This window comes from Dermacentor albipictus, chromosome 2 (assembly GCF_038994185.2).
Source record: "Dermacentor albipictus isolate Rhodes 1998 colony chromosome 2, USDA_Dalb.pri_finalv2, whole genome shotgun sequence".
NCBI lineage: Eukaryota > Metazoa > Arthropoda > Arachnida > Ixodida > Ixodidae > Dermacentor > Dermacentor albipictus.
The window spans coordinates 5,314,245-5,337,173 of NC_091822.1; the positions used below are offsets into that span (position 1 = coordinate 5,314,245).

At 46.5% G+C, this 22,929-nt stretch overlaps 1 protein-coding gene across 1 annotated transcript in view; it reads left to right on the plus strand.

The window, feature by feature from the left end:
* The window catches only part of LOC139055863 (large ribosomal subunit protein eL22-like), a 40,954-nt gene extending 35,191 nt beyond the window's left edge, over nt 1-5,763 (plus strand). The window contains exon 5 of the mRNA XM_070533428.1: nt 5,562-5,763. Coding sequence (XP_070389529.1) covers nt 5,562-5,709 — 148 coding nt within the window. The 3' untranslated portion in view covers nt 5,710-5,763. The remainder of the gene's footprint in view (nt 1-5,561) is intronic.
* Nucleotides 5,764-22,929: the final 17,166 nt, after the last annotated feature.

The following is a 22,929-nucleotide window of genomic DNA, read 5'->3' on the forward strand; positions in this document are numbered from 1 at the left end:
AGTACTTGGTTTTCATTCCACGCTTTCTTTACGCTGGCATTTCAGCACGTGTGAGGGAATGTGGCAACGAGTGTTGGTTTTGTCTTGCAGGCTGTTCCCATTCGTGACGTTCCTATAAACTTATTCCTATCTGGTTTCTAACCTCTCAGAGGCTCACCACTAGATACTCCTTCGTTGGTTGCTCACAGGGGTATGAGTACATCTGTTCAAAGGTTGGCGCTGGTATATACAAGTGATGCTTTCTTGCTTGCGTTTCTTTTCACAAGACTTTGCTCACAAAAACTGATCGTTGGCAACGGAACGAAAGATTACTCCAAGTCTCCGACTTGGTTTTTCTAATGGGCGCATAACCATATAGTTTTCGTGCATGCGCTCATATACACGGTTCAATTACGCTATGGGCATTCATGCTGGCTGTTCTGCTGCAAGTGAGCTGAGCGGCAATTCCTCCAATGCGGACTGCTGGTCTACTGCCCCAGTACCTAACCAGAAAATCTCCTTAATATATCTATTTCATTGTGTCTACTTAGTATAAATATTTATGGAAGCCCATCAGTATTCGTGAATAAACAATGGATGTTTACCTTCAGAAAATATTTTCTCACTTCATGGTCACTTCGCAAAATTGTGGTAAATTTAAAAAAATAGGTGTCTGAAATTTTAAATCTGCAATAAAAAAAAAGTCGGCCCTGTGAGGTTGCGGTCGCATACGGCAGAAAGTGATCTACCCTCGGGTTGTGGAGACATAAATTAGGACTTTGCATGTATGTTCTTTCTCACGGAGACGCTGTCAGCAGCTGAATGACGCGGTTGTTTATGTTGTTGTATCGAGGGGCCTCTGCTTGCTGTCTATTTGGAATGCCAGGCAAGCAGTGCAGCTTGGAAACCAAAAAATGAGTCGGTGTATGATGCATATAAATATACATGTGTGTAGTCATATTGGGAAGTGCTGGCAAATGCGACTGGCAGCCTTTGAGAATAACAGTGCACAGTGTCATCGCTTCTAGCTTTTTGTGTATTCACTCTACGAAATGAATGGTTCATTTCAAAGCTGAAAAACACAAGCAGTTCATCTTAATAAATTAATTTTCTTCAGGTCTGCTGGTAGAAGAAGCACAAACTTGGCATCTGTTATCGCATTCAGCCTAACCTCAGCTGAATGCGATTGACATTAGCTCAAACTGTGTGTGCGGATGGTGTGAGTGGAAGCTCATGCAGCCAACAACGCAACACCACTTGCCGCCTACCTCTTGCCCGTCCAACCAGAACGTAACTTTTCGAAACGGCAAATTCTCGCACCAAACACTAGCTGACTTCTTGGCCCTGTCATCCGCCATTCATTCCCTGCCTGCTCTGATATGCCCCCCTTTATATCATAACACATTATGGCCAAAAGTTAAGAAGTAGGCAAAGCAGAGGTAGTTCAAGGGAATTAACGAAATTAATTTGTAAAATATCTGCGCAACTGTCAAGCCTGATGTTTAAGGAAATGACGTAAGTGTGCAGAAAAACGAAATTGGCAAATTTCGTAGCGATTCATTGACTTCAAAAAATTACTGGGTGCCAGTTTACTTAAAGGGACTGAAAGAGAAACACTCAATCAGTTTTCTGATAAATTTTCTTGAACTCCTTTTTCTAAAAGTTCCTAAATCTTCTGAAGTTCACTCTTTGGATCATTTGCAATGCAGCGGAGTTAATGTGTAGGTACAGTCGCCGACTGTTTATTCGGACCTCACGGGGATCGCGGAAATGTCCGAATAAACAGGTGTCTGAAAAAGCAGATTAAGAAAAAAAAATGAAATCCTTTATTTCCACGCACTTATTCGGGCTCAGCAGTAGGCTTGAAGTAATTGTGAGTGCGCCGTTGCACGCTATTCCGTTTACGCGCAATAAGATAAGCCTCAACCTCGGAGAGGGTCGTAGGTCACTATACGCGGCTGAAAGCACAGTCACTGCTTGTGCACACTCCGCATGCGACGGCAGCGTAGCACATGGTGCGTCATCTTCTGACTCGGAGTCATCGTCCGGCGGAGCAGCAGGAACCTGACGAACGATCTCGCCATCGTCGAGTTCTGCGCATGTCAGTACAGCAGTGTCAGTACCTGTGAAACTGTCAAATGAGACGGTGTCCGGAATCGCAATGCAACCACTGCGCAGGTCTCGGCAGAATATTTTCCGCGTCAGTAGGGAGCACATTGGAAGGTTAGGCCTCTCGGCACCCGCTTGCCGGCATTCCCCAGCGCAGTCTGCGCGGGCACTGTCGGCGCCATTAGACACTTGACGCGATGTTTCCGTACGCCGCGTTGGATCACTGAAACCTCGGCGCAGCACACAACGCAAACACCGCCGTGCCGACACCAGTCGCGCAAACGAAAAACGTGCTGCTCGCAGCGTCGTGCACGAAAAAAGGAAATCAGCTGCTGGATTGTCTTGACATGGCTTACTAAGCTGAAACCTGAACTGCTGTACGACCACTCTATCGAACCAGGCAGAAACGATGATGATGAGCGGGGATTTGCAGTAGCGCCACTTCGTGGGACAGCAAGGAGGCTCCGTTCAAAACAGAAATGGCGTTCAGCAAATCGAACTATGCGTTCCTCAACAGAGTCGGTGCATGATGCCCTCGATCGAGTTGGCTCAAGGAGTGTCCGAAAAATCAGACGAGGGGTTGCAAGGTGTCCGAACTTTCGGCAGTTGTTATACATTATGGTCTATGGGGAGAATGGCGGTGCCGCGAAGCAGACCGAATAATCGGGCATGTCCGAATTTTTGGAGTCCGGAAAATCGGTCGGCGACTCTATAAAATTAGGCCTAAGCAGACAGTGTCAGATTACGGACTGGATTCCAAGGGAAGCGAACCAGGGGGCGGCAGAAAGTTAGGTGGGCAGATGACATTAAGAAGTTTGCAGGGACAACATGGCCACAATTAGTACATGACTGGGGTAGTTGAAGTATGGGAGAGGCCTTTGCCCTGCAGTGGGCGTAACCAGGCTGTTGATGATGATGAGACAGTGTCAAAATCCATGACGTCATGGCAAGCTAGTGCGGGAATTTGAAGGTGGTGTCAGCGCCTGTTTTTTGTATTTGTGTCTTTACTGGCTTATCAAGCACCTTCTCATAGTAAGAGATGTCTCTGTTTTGCATTCTAGAAGGGCCACTTAAAAACACAGCTCATCATTTTTCTCTTTAGTGTCCCTTTGAACTCCCTAAATATAATTTTTGGCTTGGCTCTTGCACCATAAAAACACAATACAGTCAAACCTAGTTAATACGTAGTTGACTGGGAACGATGTTTAGGTATGCACTAAATTATATACGAATTAACTGCCAATGTGAGTTTAGAAGCTACTTATCGGCTGAAAAAGAATCGCGATTCTCTCAAACACACACACACACACTCGGACAGGCTTTATTTATGGGTAGGCAAAAAAAAACGGCGAACTTCACTTGCCGCCGTGGTGGCCTTGCTGCAACACCTTCGAACTGGGTAAGGCCACGAGCGAGTTTGTCCACAAGGCCCCACTTCTCTGCGAAAGCTCGCATGACACTCAAATCACGTGCCACGTCAGATACTGAAGGCCTGTCGTCCACTCCCACATCATCGTTGTCGTCATCACTTTCGCTTGAAGATGGGTGAAATGTGACGGCGGCAGCACTGTTGGTATCCAAGAATTCTGCAGATGTAGCAACGTTGACATCTCAATAACATAAACACGGCATGTCGCAGCAAAGATCTTTGAACCCCATGACAACATGACCGCAAATGCACTGATGGAATTAAGAAAAAAAGTTAACGTGGTAACTTCTCAGGGAATCGTCTAAGTATGCATAAGCGTTGTGCCACTTGCTCATCCCCACGCAACCCGATGTCGTTATCAATGTAATGAAACTCGATCCAGCCAGTACAAACGACAGCGCTGTGGCAACACGAACTGGCGCAGACGGCAGCGCAAGGTGCATTGATAACGTAGCCAAAGTACTGCTGCACCCACTCCAATGATGTTCAGATCATTATAAGCCATTATTGCTCATTAGCGCCTTATCCATCCACGTCGAATCATTGTGAACTGTGGTCAAACGAACGTACACTGGCGGCCATGCAGACCATATCTTGAAAACAATCTGCGATGCGGACAGAGTGCCGACTGCTAATAGATCCGCACGCTGAAGAGCGATGCGCAGGCCCACATATTGAAAGTGACCTGCAAAAGGGGCAGGGTGCGGCCTGTGCCAAGAGCTTCGTGAGCGCTGTGTTCTCGCCGCCTTGTTAGCGTTGAAGTGACGGGCAGCATAAAGGTGCAGTCGCTCACTGCTGCGGGCTTCATCTTGAAAGCGATCATCTTACAGGACGGACGGACGGAGGAATATTTTTCTTGTTGGGTAAGCATAGAAATGCCAATGCACTTGTAAATGTGCTTTTGTGCAGTTACTACTTAAATTGGATTTGGTTCGACAGTGACAGCGAATTCGCACCCCCTACCAGCAGCTTCTTCGCATTACAGGAAGCCAATCTCGAAGGCCATGCTTTTGAGCACTGCAATCTGCAACAGCTGTATGAACAGGGAAAATGTTATGGTGGCCATGTTTTAATGTCGCTATCGCTGGCGGCTGTCGTTTGGGTTTCGCAATTTGAGAATCGAATGTTTGTGCACATGAGTTTGCTGATTTTGTGCTTGTGCATGTAGAACAAGAAATAGTACTCACTAACTGTTGGGTTGGCACTGAGCGACTATGGCTTAAGTGGTCAGCCAATACATGAGGGTTGGGTGGGGAAATCTTCGCAACTACATTGATACCGAAATGACACATTAGGCGGGTGCATAATAATGAGGTTTGACTGTAATTAGTCGCCATTTTTTGCTAGTTAATTTTTTTTGGCATTAGTCCACAGTGTTGATGCAAGCCAGAAGTGAAGCCAACCCAGTTTCATTATGAGCTCTCTGGGAGAAATTCCTACTATTTGGGGTGGTTTCTTGCACGATTACAAAGACGGCGCCGAATAAAAACACGAAGAAGGGATACACGAGACTAGTACGTAGGCGCACTAACAATTGAGTGTTTTATTTTTTGACATAGTAATATATAGCTGCTGTCAAGGATCAAAACAACAAGAATAAACAGGGCAGTCATCTGCATCGCACAAGGAAGCCAAGATACAGAATAACTTCCAAGTGTCGCTCTCAAGATACGCCAGTTCCTTTGTCGAAAAAGAAACTGAGGCTTCACTGATACAATCAACACCACGCTTCTTGATCTCAAGCGCTTCCAATATCTCCCTTGTCAGTTGTTTTATTCGGCGCCGTCTTTGTAATCATGCTTAACCAACTAACCCACCAGCACATGCTCAGTAGTTCTTGCGTGAGTCTTTTTCACATACTACTACCATTTTAATTTTTTAATGGGTAATAAAAGCATTGTTACATGTTTTTTCTTCATGCTGTCAAATAGTATGCTTGAGAAGTGCCCTGTGATTGTTTGAAAGGCCTTGAATTTTTGCCACGAGAAACTGCCATAAATAGCCATGAGTGTGGCATCAATGCTGTATCCATAACCTTGTGCAGGTACCTGAAGTACCTTACCAAGAAGTACCTCAAGAAGAACAACCTCCGGGACTGGCTCAGGGTTGTGGCCACCACAAAGGACGCCTTTGAGCTGCGATACTTCCAGATCAACAATGAGGAAGAGGAAGACGATGAGGACAACGACTGAGTTAAATAAAAGTTGCCCTTACCGTCTGGTGGCCATCCAGACCAGGCAGGCAAATTGTCTTCTCCTGTTTAGTTGGGGGAGGGATTCTGCCTCGTGTTCTCTTTAATCATTTCTGTAGCCCACTGTAGCAACAACTTATTATTTTTGAAAATATCAGCCTACAAACCCTTTACATCCACATCTGCATGCAATGCTAAGAGAATCTGAGGCATTATTTTGTCAAGGTTTTACGTTCTTGTCAGTTTTGCTCCGCTGCTGTGTCTGCTTTCAGTAGTTGGTAATGTTGGCAGTAAGCTTGCGCTGTTAAATGTCAGAAAACTTTACACAACGTGCAGGCAATGACAAAAAGTGCAATTGTTCGTGAGGTGAAATTTTACCTGGCAGCAGTTGAAAGTTTAACAGGGTTTGCTCTGGTCACACATTTCGTCAATGCTGATGCGTTTGCCATTAAGCCATGACTTGTGCGTCAGTAATATAATACAGATACCATGCAGAGTACTTCGCTGTAACAGCAGTTTAGAGTTGCACATGTTTCAATGCACTGTCACATCCTTCCCCATACCATTATTGTTTTTGTTGAGTATTATTTGTAGGGGTTTTTGCGCAGATTGTAGCAGTAGATTTGCAACAAAGTTAGGAGAGTTGCCTTCCCAGTCAATGTTCAAAGCCACAGGGGCTAATGTCTGCAGAATTCTTGTACTTCCTTTGAAGTTGTGTGAAATCTAGAACTTCATGTGAAGAGAAAGTGCTGCCAAGCTTGAACAGACTAGCGGTTCACGAGCCACTGCCCCTGGTTGGTACTCAGTCTAGTGGGTGAAAGGAACGAGGAAAGGGACGAATAGAATAAGTTGCTGGGCGAGTTGGTTTGATTCTCAGTTCAGTTTATTCAGACCCCCAATTTCAATGGTATTTCATAAGGGGTGGGTACAAGATTTGAACTTACACTCGTTGAAGTATCATAGGCTCGCATATATATATACATATTCAAGTATATGCACACATATTAACGCCTACATACATACACGCATGTAAATACAAACAGCATATATAAGGAAAAATCAAGTACAGCATAGTTGGAGATGGTCAGTGACCTGTTGTAAAGATACGGATGGGCACATTATGTCGACAATGGCAAAGGGGAGGCCGTTCCAGCCTGCCACCATGCGAAGAAAAAAACGAGGCTAAAAATGGTGATGTTTGTGAAAGTTGTGAATACCTGCTGCGGGTGGTTCGTCTGGTATGATATGCGCGCTGCGGGCATGCTATAGGGTGTTTGATGAAGGGTAGGACTGTATAAGAATTTGTGCTAAAGACAGAGGGAAGCGATGCGCCGACGTAAAACGAGGTCTGGAAGCCTCGTTTTAGGTCCGAGATAGTAATTTCAGTGACATGATGCTGATGTCATATGAGTATGACGAATGGATGCCTACGCGATGCATACGGGTTAGCACGACATGTCAATAAATACTTCTAGGAAGCAGTAAGGAAGGGTTCATATAAATACTCGCTCTGTTTTTTCTTACTCCCTGCTCTAACTCTTTCTGCTACATCGTGCTGATATGTACCCCTAGAGCACAGGGCTCTGGTGAGTGACTGTCAGAAGGGGGTCCGGGGCTGTTGGCCCCTGCCGCTCCCGCCTCCGTGTGGTGGCCCCCGGGACACGCTGGGCCCCCTTCCCAGTAGGCCAAAGGGGAGCGGCTGTGACTGTACCAGAGCTCTTTTTGCTTCTGTGCAACAGAGAAAAGCCGCGCCAAACCATAAAAGCTTCCCTCAAAAGCTGGTAGAGGAAACCTTGGCACTATTGTCTACGAAAGCTGAAAGCGGGGCAGTATGGGAATGATCATTAGCACGTGCTTTTACCTAAGCTTTGTCCATATGACTTTGAACGGCTTTTTGACTTTTCAAATTGTTCCTTTCTAAAAACATTATCTGTTATAAATGCACCAATTTCCAATGATTATGCATTGCATAGTCTCATGCCTTATCTGTTTGTACATGCATGATTACGTCGAAATTTAGGCCACTAGTGTATAAGCAAATTAGCAAGCATAGGCCAAATTCATGTACTGCTGTCATTCCCATGGTAGTTGAATGATCACAGTCGAAGATTGAGCTTAATTTTAGCTCGAAACTATCCCGTCAAGTTTTTTGAACATGTAAAAAAAGAGTATGAGCTGGGGGCTATTCGGCAAGTGCCCGCCTAGTGGACTCCATTTTGGCTTCTGCTGAAGTGCTGATTAGCTGGCCTGAAGTGTATGCCTGGAGTATTTCTAAGCAGTCCGGCACCCCCCAACCAGTTTGGTGGCAGCCTAATTAGACACTTGCAGAATACCCCTCTTGGTATTTTTTTGTTTATGCGTAAAGCATATGCACAAAACACTGAGTATCAGGAAGGACAGACGTGCACCAACTCTTAAAGATGGACACTGCTTTTGTGTAGCGAGAAATGGCCAGAAAATTGCTTTATTTAAAAATCCTATTTTCAGTTTCCATAACTATCTGGTACTGACGCCATTGAAAACCACGTAGGAGTGCTCGAAAAAAATTTGTATTCCACAGAAGTCGAGCCTTTTTCAAGACACAATATCTTCGGAATGGTGCAACCGAGCGCTGCCATCTTGGTCTTGCCAGAAAGTGCATTTCTTTTGTTCCTCTGTCTTTAAAATTGCCGCTTCAGCTATATCCTTCATACAGAAACGTGCACAAAAAGCAAATGATCGAAGGCCATTCAGGAGTCTCCAATTAGCCACGACTCCAGCATGGTCCAGCGTTCGCTCCGTAGTGGCATTGTCTGCTTGGCCCTTTGCATCTCGCAAGCTCCATAAAGTTTCCTGCGATAGTTAGAGGGAACCCTGGTGCTGCAATCGTTCAGGCACCATGAGAGTGATAGGAATACGTGGATTTGTCTGATCTTCGTGTTTGTGGCTTCAAGCGTGTTGACTTCGTTTATTGCCCTTTATCTGTCTTCATTTTCCTAAATTTCAGAGCAGTCAAAACTTTTCTAAGTGCGTAAAACTGAACATGCACAATTACTACTAATTGCAGCATTTCAGCCTGTCAAGGTGGCCAAATCGAAATGCATTAAGCGTCTCAACGCGCTGACTTGCCCACAAGAAATTCATAAGGGCATTCTATGGCTGTTAATGCATGCAACCATGACGTAATGGAGTGTCAGTGTAGGGCTTCTGTGCCAGAGGTCCTGTGTTGGAATCCTGCTCTCTGGCAATTTTAAGAATGTTTAGAATAAAAACAGGAACAGCGCAACACAGGACAAGCGAATAAACAGGACAGAGCGCTTGTTTATTACACAGTACTCTGTTGAAACTTGCGCGTTTGCAAAGTCACGAAGTTGTTTGAAGCCAGAAGGACAAAGTTTAGGCAAATGTATTCACATAATTTGCATGCTGGCTGAACCATCCCGATTGCAGCTCCCATAGACACTAGCGCCAGAGTTCTCTCTAGTAATTATTGTATGAAACTGATAAGCTCTGGACACAGTGCTGCCTACTCTTGGGAAATACGCGTGTTCAAACCTAGGGAAATTTTGCACTTGGCCTTGATGCAGCTAAACTGCTGATGTGACGACCATGTTTTTCTTTCAGCAACCTAAGATTACCTTTGCATTAGCATGTGCAGCATGATTTCATCATACAGCAGTGCATTTAATGCATCTCGCCAAGCAAATGACAGTGCGGATTCCCTGGGTCCCTTAAACAAAGTGCTGCTAGTAAGATTTTGCTGTTCTTGCATCTAGCAGTGCTGACAATGTCAGTGCTCACTGAATTAAATATTTATCTGTAAAGGCCAGAATACATGGAGCGAACTTTCACGACGAAGTTCGGACGGCAGAATATCTGCCGCGGCGCGAAGCCGTATGTTCGTCGGGCTGCGCTACATAGAACAAGGACACGGCGGCCGACGCCGGCGAGTCGCTGCGTTATCAGTGTGGCTAGACGAGGCAAATGCGCTGTAGTGCAACACATGACAGAAAAAAAAAAAAAAAATTCAACGACCACTATTATCGCTTTCGAACTGTGGAACACTAAAAACGCGTAAAATTTAGTTTAAAAATGATTTCTAGTGTTTTTTTACGTGTTTGAGACATTTATGTGCCGATGTAGTTTAAAGAAAGCGGCGATGCTATGCGTTGTGGCAACACTAGGCGGGTAAACAACTTTAGGCTCCTCGAACTCCGCGGCTCTGTTCTGTGGCTCAACGCGCGCGCGGCACGCTTCTGAACAGCCAAAATTACTTTGTTAAATTCCAGCCGCGCCGCTTTGGATGCCATGAATACGAAAAGCGGCGAACGACGTTTTCTCCGCCGTTGCGCGTACGCCAACTATTCGTTGCATATTTGCTCCATGTATTCTGGCCTTAAACGGTGAAACGTGTATGTTAGAACATTACACAAAGCAGTGTGAACACATCTAGGCATAACTGGGCATGCATGCCTAGCACGACAATGCGGTCATGGCACTGAACAGCCAGCTGTGCAGTTGCGTACTAAAAATTTGCCTAGAACAGCCCATGGGCAATGCAACTTCGACAGAGTTCATGTGATGGCTAGTTTTACGTTATAAGAAATCCAAATTATTTGCGTACTTTAGCACTTTGCTAAAAATGGCCTACAAGTGCGTAAATGTTGTGGTGCCACCCAGTGTGCAAAAAAGAAGTTGCAGTTTTGCTCGAAAGGCGAAGCATCGATTGTGATAGCCAATTAGAAAACAGCTATACGAAGTGAGGGTAGTTCTATCAGCCGTATGTACTTTTAAACATTCGCATGTCAAGCACATTCGCATGACCAAGCACATCGCACATGGACCTGTACTTCAGCATTTGGTGCATCGGCACGTCGATCCAAGTGCACGACCAAGCACATTTAGCATCGACTTCTCGGACTCGCGGTTAGGCATTTCGTGCTTCGGCATGTCATACTGCACGACTAAAGCCCACACCACATGCACGCAAGTTCGTGTCTGCGCGCCTCGCGAGAAATGCGGCTTGCATTTACCCAGGGAGAGGTTCTTTGCAGTACGTACCACATGGGCTCTCTCTGCGCATGCGTGGTGGTCGCCTGGCAACGGAGATGCGGGTTCCGTGAGCTGGGTAGGTGTGCAGTAGAACAGCAAGGGCGTCTGCTACGTGCTTGTACTTTATAGCAACGTGTACGCACGTGAGATACCTGTTGGCAAGGCCGTGGCAAGTTGATGTCGCATTGCGAATCAGATCATTTCGTCATGGACTTACTTTATCCGAAGCATTTACAAATGCATTTGCAGTGCAGGCCGTTTTATAAACTGGGTGTGCGCTTCGGGAGCGGCTGTGGGATCTGAATAATGCCCGTAGGTGCACATATCGTACGACATGTGAACGAGCCTCTGGTAGTAACCATGCAAGATGTCCACGCATGTACAACTAAAACAACTCGGAAAAAAGAAAAAAAGGCAACGCTAGCAGCTGCGCAGGCCATATGTGAATGCTGGCGAACGGCCCAAGACTGGTGTAGGGGTTGGAGGACGGTACTTCGGGATGAAAACCCAAACTTGGGAGGTTTTATTCTACATTATATACAGGGGACGTGAGCGTCAAATAACAGTCGTACAGACATTACGGGCCGCCAGCAACTCGGACTCTGCGGCCCGCGGCAAGAAGTTCGAGAGAGGTGAATCAGGAAATCAGGGCATGCCCCAGAATGCTCAGGTCTCTCTGGAAGGCTTCTTATAAACCCTTCGAGCACTGTAAGTCACGTCATGTTTGACCAATGGGAGAGTCCGCTCCGATGACGCCACTTTCAGCCAATGGTAGGCGCCCGTGTCGCGGTGTCACACCTGGCGGCTCTCTGCGGTATTGCCTCGCAGACTGGCAATGCACTTCTAACGAGGAGAAGGGGAGGGCTGCTCATGCTCCATTGTCCGAGGCCCACCTGCTAATCCCGGCGGCGCACGAACTTGTTGGCACGTGAACTTGTTGCCTTAAACTTGTTTGCTCGGCCGCTCCTCTGGAATGTGCTTTCCTGCTTCGGCATTCCTCAATTAGCTGTGCTGCGACTCGAAGTGGTTTGGGGAACTCGAAGTAATCGCAGGAAACAGCTCCATATCTAACACTGGCCTGTTTCCTCACCAACTCTAAGCATATTTTGACTGTTGGCACACAATGTTTTATTGCAGTGACAGGCACGCAAAAATGAGAAAGTGCAGACTGTTGACCATGGGGTATCGGAAAACAACATATACTTTATTTTTGGCTAACACCTATAATTAATAAACACTGCCCAGGACTCTTATTCCAGGTCTTGCTGTAGCAATTGGGAAGCAGGAGGAAGAGTGTTGCCACAAGAAAGATATAGCGGATGTGAAGTTTCAATACATTATTCAGTGTTGCAAATGAACGTTACGCATGTTTAAATCACCATCACAATTAAAATCTAAAAGCAGTAACACGAATATTCTCTGGCAGTGTAGAAATAATTGAGCCATAACAGAATACTACAGAAACATTACAGCATCTCGTAGCAGGCAAGGACAAATAAAAGTGCACTGGTATGTGGGGCAGATACCAGTGAACCAGAGCAGAGAGAAACATCGTGGAACTATACTAGGGGTGCGATGAAAAGAGAGATGTTGTACAAGGGCTCTCTGTCATGTCTAGGACTAGTCTGCCAGCATGCCGACTTTCAAACTCTTATCAGTAAGGAGTACAATCGATAATGTCGCACGAAATTAATAGGAGAAATGAGTTTTAGACAGGCTACCTGCACCCACAAAAAAAACCTACACAAGAAAGGTGTATATTCGAACATTTGTGATTTGTAACATTCCCTCATAATTTCGGCCTTTCTGCCTACCCTTCCCTGCGACACCCAGTGCGCCTTCTGAGGCTGATGGTCTGTGCACAACCGCAGTTTCTTCACTGCAATTCCAGTTGCTGGTGGTGCCGATTTTCCTTTTTTTGCTTTCATTCCCGAGAACCCTTTTGTTGGTGAGCCCCTGACAGCAATCCCATTCCTCGCGGTCACATTTTCTTCACTGAGGACTCTTACATCATGTAACTTGCCGAGCATTTGCTGCAACACTGTGTCATCATGAATGTAGTGCAGGGAAGACAATAACTGCTCGGTTTTAGCCCTTATATTCGATTTGAAGTTGCACCTGCTGTGCTCGGATGTTTTCTGCAAACCACACTGAAGCTGTTCTGTGCTGAAGCTAGCCCTTCAATGTCTTTGTCAGTGGATGTCCAGCTCATAACAGCATGGGCAGTGAAATGCGGCCCTTCCCTGTATGCCAGTGGCATAGCCAGAAATTTCGTTTGAGGGGGGAAGGGGGGGGGGGGACTCGCGTTGGAGTCGGCCGCCTCACAGAATTTGTCGAGGGATCAAATACATGAATAATGACTACATTGTCAAGGCCAAAGATGCTGCAAAGGACTTCTTGGACGCCACGCACTGTCAAGACAAGTAATAAGTGTGTTTTATTTTTCGTAAAAGAATATATTATGTCTCAAAAATTGTGGAAAAATTAACTGATATGAATGCTTCCATGGTTTTTGTCTATTAATTAAGTAAAGAAAATATCGCATGAGCTTTAGAACTATATCAGTTCGGAACCAGCAAAGCAGTGCATGCCACTGATATGAAAAATGTAAAGGCCATGAAATAAACAAGCTGAGGACAAATATTGTAATGAAACTTTGCCATTCAAGAACCTTGTTTACATTCTTGTACATATGCAACAGCCAGTGAAAAATCTCAATGACGCAGTCACTTGTTCCAATGTATTACGCAGGAGCAGCTTTCATCGGTCGTGTATCGTGAGTAATTGCACCGAAGTTATAGCCGCAACAGAGAGCACGTATAAAAAGCAGGAGTTCTGCAAAATAGACGAGGGTTAGTCAAATAAAAGTGAACCAATGCGAATATATGACAAACGGGGTACATTATTTAAAAGTAGTCTCCATGATCATTTAGACATTTGTCCCGTTGTCTAACGAGCCGCGTTATTCCCGTCTCATTAAATTCCTTGGGTTGCTTATTCAAAAAGTCTGCAACTGATTCTTTCACGCCGTCGTCCGACACGAATCTGGTTCGCTTGAGCTGTTTTTTCAAATCCTCCAAAAAGTGGAAGTCGCATGGCGACAGGTCTAGGCTGTATGGCTGATGTTGCAGCGTTTCCCACTTGAGCATCGCCAGTTTCGTATTAACCACATCAGCGACGTGGGGACGGCATTGTCGTGGAACAAGATGACCCCCCTCGTCAATTTTTCACGTAGTTTGTTCTTTATTGTGACACGCAGCCGATCTGGCGTTTTACAATAACGAAACAAATTGATAGTCTCTCAAGATTTAGCAAATTCTATCAGTAATGGCTCCTGACGATCTGAAAAAAAAAAGTCAACACCTTTCTGGCGGAAATGACGGCCTTTCTTTTCATGGGGGTGGGGAATTCGAATGTTTCCACTGTAATCTTTGCTGTCAGGTTTCAGGCTTGTAGAAGTGGCACCAGAGTTCGTCCCCGATGACAATTGGAGACAAGAAGTCGTCACCCTTATTGTGATACCGGATCAGATGAGTCGAGGCAGCGCTGAACTACTCTGTCTTCTGGCAGTAGTTCAATATCTTGGGCAACCATTGCGCATACAAGAGCCGAGATGTTCATGAATTATGGCGTGAACCGAATCCTGACTGATGTTCACACGCTCTACCAGTTCATCGATGCTTATCCTCCGTTCTTGTCTCATCAGCTCATCAACCTTTGCAGTTTTGTTAGGGGTGACTGCACGATGGTTTTGGCCCGGCCTTGGATCGTCTTTGCAACTTTCACGTCCTTCTTTGAACCGTTTGCTCGAACGCTTCACAGTGGCCAATGAAATGCAATGTTCAACGTACGCGGCAGCCATACGGCGACTCATTTCTTTTTGGGAAATACCTTCAGCTGTCCAAAACCTCAGGGCACCACGCTGCTCAACTTCTAGAGCGTCCATTATTCGCGCAACCATGTTCAGCCCAGTGTATGAGAGCATTAAACAACCTTGATACTCACACCTGCGTGTCACTTTTGTGACAGAGAGATGCCTCTGTGTCACGTGCATGCCTCGCAGGTAGTGGACCGAGCAATTATTGCGCAGGATGGGTTGGCTGACTTTTATTTTACTCGCCTTCGTACATTAGGAATACGAAGATACAACGGAATATACCAATGCGAATATACAGCTTGATAAAAGGCAAAAAAGTGTCACGGGAAACAAATTTCACAGCACGTACACACAAAACCCCGCAACAAAATATTTAAAAATACGTATAAGTCTCCAATAAATGTACGTATCTAAAAAAAAGGTCACTGCATACAATGCGTCAAACAAGGCAAATAAACATGTTTCGCAGTTAGAGATTCACAGAATCCTAGATCGCACTCCCAACCCATCCACTCCCACCAAGGTATCGCGCGTGACGGAAGGCGGCGTGCTTGCTCCCCGCTTTTCGCTTTTGCGCACACAAGACTGAGCCACCTTCGTCGTCTTTCCAGCACCCCCCCCCCCCAATTCTCCTCCCTACGCTTTCACTCGCACATACAGCATGCGGCGCGCGGTCACGATGTTATCGCCTTTGGACTTTATACGAAACACGAGAGCGACGGCAATGGCAGGAATGCGCCTGGAGTGTCCATATAATTGCTATCCCAGTACTATACAATAAGCTATCCGGCAACTGAAGCGCCCCGTGGCCCATCATTGTCCGCAAAAGAAGTAACAAAATCGAACTTTCACCATACGACAATTTGCTGCGCCACAACAATGCCTTTTCTTTTTTTGTGGGGCCGGGGCACCGAAATGAAAAAGCGCAAAGTATGTTGGCCACAATCGAATGCCTACTTTGGGCACCTAATGTAACTACCGAAAGAATATCAAAGAAAACGTGAGACGCTTGGTCCACCGAGAAGCATTCGCATACTGCTCGGTATCCTACACTGGCGAGACAAGACTCCGGAGAGGCTGCGCTCAAGCGAACGCGGTGCAATCCGTCGAGTCCCCACAGTGATGGCGGCGAGCGACGATAGTTTCTTTTTCTCGCCTGTTAGCCAGAAAGTGCCCAAAACTCTGCCAGGCGAAAATCCACTCGGCCAGAGAAAAGCGAACGCGCGCCCAAGTGCGCCGCGCGGTGGTCGGAGCAACACGGGAAAAACCCTCTGGCAGCCCGCGGGTTGGGTAGCGAGGACAAAAAAATTGAAAAGGCCCAATGTGTCCTCGCGAATAAAAGTCCACGTAGAAAAAATAAATAAGAACGTAGTTACCTTGGCTGACTTTAGTGTCTTGACACGGATGCTTTGGCGTAGGTGAAAAAAAATTTTTAAATATTTTTTTATGTGCCATTACGGCAGAAATGAACCACCACAACGCTTCATCTCATCCGACCTCGCTACTGGCTTTGTCAACTTGTCTGATAGTGTGTTGATTTGGCTTGTCTCGTTGTAGGGTCCGATGTAAGACTTTAGAAAAGTCAATGCACCTTTGGCGTCCAATATTTATAGTAACATAAAACCCACAAAGTTCCACAATTGAAAATTGAAAGCACAACTTTGGAAATGTCAGTGCACCTTTCACATCAAAAGTTTACGAGAACTTTATACCCATTAATTTCGGAATTGACATCCATGTGCTGCGTAGATTCCGCGGCCTCCGCAAGATCCCGTGGCGAGCCCGTTCGCCATCAAAACGCCCTTGATACTTTGTGCCCGGATGGGGCTGCTTGGCGTTACGTGACTCCCGGTGCATGGGTGCTGGTGCGAAATCCAGCACAAGTTCGCAAGGTTCGCGCTGAAATGTCTTTTCAAGCGTGAAAAAGACATTGTTAAGAACGGCCAGCTGCAGTGCAAAGTTTTGCCAACCCGTTGCGACTGTGGAGGCTACATCCCGAGAGCATCGCCGCCAACCTCTAGCCACGGCGTGACTAAGTCGACTTTGTGTCGCTATCAATACGCGCATCCCACTCTCCGTCGCTTCAGCCAGGATGCGTTGTGACTGGAGGAGTTCGACGAAGCAGGCTTTGTGCGCAACACGACAAAGCGGACCTGATCGCCTACGGGCGGGAGAGCTGCCGCGGGAACGCCGACGGACACTCCTTCCCACGCACCGTCCAAGACGCAAGACAACGCGCTATCCGGAACGGCTCCCGAGTTCTACGAAGCCCCTCTGACGTCGGCTTCGGACCATCGCCCTGTGTGTATGCGTGTGTGTGTGTGTAAATCGTGCCGCGGAGAGGCGGCTAGTTTGCGATGACTAAACGAATGTTCGCATCACCTTGTATAGGGAGAGGACCGAGTGTTTAAAAACCGCTGTTGTGCTGCTGCTCAGGTCACTCTCTCTCAAGCAGTCATGTTAGACTGATGTACTTTCTCAAACAGTCATGTTAGACTGATATAAATACTGTAAATAAACTCCTCGTTCCTCGTTCTCGATGAGAAGCAGTCCTTCCCTTCATCAACGTCCTCAGCGTGGATAAGTTGGACGACGGCATGGGTGAGCTACCTTCTATTCATGCCCGACTCTAATCTTGACAACGGATCACGAGCGATGGGATTGAGCCCCCAATCCTGACACCATTCTAGAAAAAAATTCAGAATGATTTCCGGCACCGGGGATTGGTTGGGTGGGCGGTGCATGGACAGCACGAAAAAACTTCGGGAGGGGGAAGGGCTGAAGCCCCATAAGCCCCCCGGCTACGCCCCTGCTCCTTTCGTGTTGGTTTCTCGCTTACAGCGTGCATCCTGCAATCGTGCACTCATGTCGTACATGCATGTCGTGATCGTCAAGTCGAGTGTAGGACCTGGACTCACTACACTGCTTTTTCCGTTCGCTGCAGCACCTATCGAGTTTAAACACAGTTTCTCTCGCTCGCCTTCTATTCACTACTTAATCCTCGCCCTGCTTTTGTGCTTCCGGCACGTGTAAGTTTTACGGACTTTACAGGCGTATTCGCCTTCAAACCCAGCGTGATGTTTGTGCAACCCTGTAAATGCGTGGCTATATAGGCGCATTCGTGTGGTCTCTTAGCCGAAAACAATGGTCGAAAACAAGACAGGGTGATTTCATGAGAAAGGAACACTTGGTAAACTGATGTATATGCTATTCAACACGACCTATCATATAATATTAGTTAACAAATAGCAGTACTAAATACGCGCCATCTGCACGCATACACTATAACGCGTCGAATCGCTCTTTTTCAGCGCAGGAAAGTATGTGCCGCAGCTACCGGCGTAGTGTTTTTTATTACATTAGCAAAATTATCTTTGTATAACTGATAAATTGCTGAAAATGCTTCAGAATTTCGAAGTGAGTTTTTGTAAAAGTGCGTGGCTTTCACATAAAAAGAAAGCAGATCACGTCATATGTTAAACATAATTTTTTTCAGAATTTTATCGCATGGTGGCCAGCGTTCTCTTGAGCAGATATACAGGGTGATCGTTTTCAACTCTTATGGAGTTTTTAAATCGCCTGTGGGAGATAACATAATCCTCGACCTTGAGCTGGATTATTTGAAGAGGTGGGCATTGCTAGCACCAGAAGCAAAAGCACATGTTCAGCTAATTAAAATCGATTCACTAATTAACTTCTCAATTTATTTATTTATGTACCTTCTAGGGTGAAACATTGAAGGGGAGAGTGTTAAAAATGTATTACGTTATGGCACATATTGCAAAATACGAATTGTAGCTCGTGAGCTTGCAAGACGTATCCGCTTGAAATGAATTTGCCGGACGACACGTACCAATTTTGAGATATTATTTCCTAAAGTGGGGAACGAAATACATGGGTGTTGCAGTTATTATTTTGTTTCGATGCATACAATATTGTTTTATTAATAAAGTAAGTGGAACAGCAGTACCTCCTTAGGGCAGCTTCGAAGGGGCATATCTCCGAATTGGCCTCATTCTGGAAATTCATTCCAAGTGAAAGTTCATTGTCCGAACCCCCCCCCCCCCCCTCCCCAAAAGAAATATTGAATCCTTATATAGATACGCGCATCTGTATATTTTGTGTGTGTTTTGATCACAAGTCCTGTGAGTGTCCATAAATAAATGTTCATTTCGTATTTCAGCAGTAGGTGATCCCCCTTCCGTGATGAAAAAATAAATGCCTACTATTTACTGTAGATGACCCCATGATCTATGAAACTGTGAAAACATTTGCTTTCCCTTCTGTCGCTGACCATAAGGTCTGTATTCAGTATCAAGCCCGCCTCTTTCTAATTGTGGGAAATTTGTTAGCAGACAGTTATACTGCTACACACGCACTAAGTATACGGACACCCGTGACGCTTTCTGCATCAGACGCTAGCAATGTTCTTCGCACCCTGCAGCACAAACTTTGCAAGGAGACGTGGTTCAACGAACAGGTAAAGTCTTCACTCCTATACAGAGTTGACCCATTCCGGCGGAGTTGAACAAACAAGAAGATTGACCGCATATTCGATACAATTTTCTATCGTCTATGCTTACTGTATATAGGTCTTCATACAGACTCAGGAAGTACCTTGGCCCGTACTTATTACACACTCACTTCACAGGCGTTAAATAGAGTTTTAGTGAGTGACGAAGGGAGTGAGCGGGAGTGAGTGACGCTCTGTTTCAGTGTACGTGGTGTGTACGTAAAGAACGCCGGTGAGCAGAAGCAGGCGTGAGTACTGGCGTTAGACCTAAGCATGAGTGGAAATGACTGTGAACGCGAGTGAGTGTTGGAAGTGGCGTGAGTAGGAACGTAAGTGAGTGCCGACGAGCGTAAGTGCGCATGAGTGAGTACATAGCGTGGGAAAATATTTATTTATTTATTTATTTATTTATTCCACGTACTTTCAAGGCCCGAAGGCGTTACAGAAAGGAGTGGAGTCAAAACAAGAAGTAATGCAGTAAAAATACAAACAAAAAGTATTAACAAAAATATTAACAAAAGGCATTCTGCACGGTGGTCTTGAAGTTAGTAGGGCCGGTGATGAGTGCGATTGATGCGGGAAGGCGATTCCAGTCCGTGCTTGTCCTGAGGATGAATGAGTCACTGTACCGGTTAGTACGGCATAATGGCACCCCGATTCTAAGGCTGTGGTCAGTGCGGGCCGAAATATAAAACGGAGGGGCAAAAGGGGCTTCTCTTTAAAAGGGGGTTCAAGTGAAAATCTTTGTGAAAGAGGGAGAGACGGGAGGATTTGCGGCGTGACGAAAGATCAGATAAGTTAAGACTTCGTTTTATTGAAGAGATGCTTGCCCCCCTCCATAGCGAGAATAATTAGATAATACAAAGCGTGCACCGCGGTTTTAAATACTTTCAAGAGTAGAAACTAATGAAGACTGAGTCGGATCCCAAATGGCTGAAGCATACTCCAATTTGGAGCGAACTGAAGTTTTATATAAAGTTAGCTTCAGGGAAGAAGGGGCAGAGCTATGAATGAATATGAGCAACCATCAGCGTATCTGCCGACCTATGAGTTAACACATCTTAATTCTTCTACCGCATCAAAAGAAAAATGTCCCCACATTGTAGCTTCAGCGATACGTAATCACGATTCTTCACTGGAGCGTTATAATATATCCTCCATATGACCTACAGCAGGTTTGTCTTCGACACTGTTTCAATATCCTTGATATACGTTCTCTCACAGTGAGTAAAGTGCTTGAACAGTGGTCTTGTCGTTATAAGCAGATGCGTGCCGTGAGTGCGCTTTCTGATTTTTCAGTGGACGCGAATGTTATACCCCTGTCAAGCGGGCAAGTTAAGTGCACTTACGGCGAGTGCACTCTGTTTTTCAGTGCACTTTCCCGCAGCGGAGTGTACTCTCAGATTAGTGCACTCAAGTAGGAGTACGTTCACGGAACGCACTTTATACTGGCCGAGTTTGTAGCCTCGCCGCCAACGCTTTCAACGACGCAGAATACAATGCATAGAAAAAAAACACAGAAGTTGATTTCAACTATTGAACAGCTTTTAAAAATATAATTTGTGTTCAGCGAGAAGCGAAACAGCACTATAAAGAAACAAATTTATCAGGTACGCAACTAACGGCGCCAGAATGATGCGGCACTGCGGCGCTGCGGCGCCGCCATGTTCATTCAGTTTGTGTTTATTTTGGTTACAGTACAGTGTACTAGAATATCTAGTACACTGTAGTTACAGTGAACTAGTACACTGCATTTTGGTGTGAAAGCGCGCTGACCACGCCGGTCGTGCTTTGAGCCGTGTGCGTGGCATTTTGCAGTGTAGCTAAATATCGAGCTCGCCGTCTTTGCGCCGCTGTGGGTGACCGCTCTTGGAAGCTCGCCGTCACCTGTCCTCGAAAATTGTGCGCCGAGTGTGTCGTGAATATGGCAGCTCAAAATGAGGTTCAACTGCCGCCTCGCCGCACGCCGCCCTGTTGTTTCGGATTGGCTAGGCATTCGTCTTGGCCAGCATTAACGTGCAACACACTTATAATAAAAACATCTTCGTTTTTTGTTGAGACAAATAGATGAAGTTTGTTTTTGTATATAGTTCTACTTAAAACAATCGCTTTTTAGCAGCTTTCTCTTGTTAATTTACATCTTTAAAAAAGGCGCTCTTAGTCTGTCGCCATTTTTTTACTGCGAGTGCACTCTGTTTTTCCGTCAACAAGCGCGTTGCCTAAAGTGAGACTCAAGGTTCCGAAGTGCACTCCCCGTACGTGCACTTAACTTGCCCGTTTGACAGGGGTATTGTGCACTGTTATAAGTCGCATTACGAGTTCAGTTTTCTGTACATTGTGCTTCCTCTTTAGCGTATTTGCGTTGCGGCCGTTTGGCCTTTATACAGGGTGTTACTGTCATTGCGTTAGCAATTATATGGGCACCGCAGCAACGTTTTTGCCGTCGCCGCGCGCCGTATGTCGTATGTCCGAGTGAAAGCAAGCGACGGAAGCCAGCGTTCGCGGATCAATCTGGCACGGGCGAAGGAGAAAGCGGAGAGGAAACGCGACGTCTTCCGTCGCGCGGCGGCGTTGTGCTCCGCCAACCACTGCGTATTTCGCTGCCGGGGGCAATGGGGAACTGACGACCGCGGTTCCATCTCACGCGCCATACATGGAGGAACGCGGGGAGGCAGCGTGTGAAGGGGGGCGCGGCTTCGACTCCACCAAGTGTGTGTGGCGGCGCGCGACGTATGGTTCATACCTCTGTGGGCGCCCTCGCCGCTCTTGCGTTGAAGCGATAGGCCGCACGAAGGTCACTGCGCTCGCTGCTGGCGTCACGCTTGCATACACCAGCCTCGAGCATTTTAACAGCGACTGTCAGCGCTCATCGAGTGTGATGCGTTTATGTTTGCTTGTGCGCGCTGACAGCATGCTTGTTAATTCAGTTAGCGAATGTTTCCAAGTTTACATGGCCGATAAAAGTACTATCCTTACTTCGCATTGCTGTGCACTAATTTTCTAGCGCAATCGATGCTTCGCCTTTTGGGAAAAACTGCGACTTTATTTTATTCAATACAGATTTTTTATAAAGAGTAATAAGTGCAGCGAACATGGAAATGTTGCCGGCGAGCTCCTAGTCGAGGTGGACATATAGCGAATAGGAGCGACGGGGCTGGAGGGGAGCAATGTCGTGGTTGGGGCGAAGGCGAACGAGAATAAGGGCGGTTCGGCGCAGGAGAATCTGTGGCCGCATTATCGGAGCGGGCAGCATAGGGACGAAAAGGGCCACCTGGGGGGCGAGAGTAAGCAGTATAAGTAGACCGGTTCCGGGAACTTCAGGGACTGCGACAGTGCCGAGAAAGGTGCCCGATTCGATTGCAGTGAAAACAAATGGGCTTGTCGTCTGCAGTTCTGCAGTTCAGACGGGTTGCGGAAACGTGGTGCGTGGTAAGAAGACGCGGGACGGGGCGGAATCGAAGAAGCCGGGTGGGTATCAGAGCGATGGGCCGAGCAGATTGTGTGAAGACCCATGTTTACGAACTCCTGGCGGACAACTGCCTGGATCAGGGATACCGTGACTGCCGGTGCATTAGAGGGGATGGAGTCGAAGGCAGCCGGATAGGCGGCCTCGATCTCACGCCGGACGATTCTGGTAACATCGCCAGTGTTGTTGGGACGAGGAGCGTCGGCACAGGAAGATGTCGCTGGGGTGTTGGGCAGACGGGCAAACTGCTGGTCAATACGTCGGCTTTTAGCGAGTTCCAGGCGGCGGCACTCTTTTATAACTGCATCCACTGTCGCCACGTTGTTAAAAACGA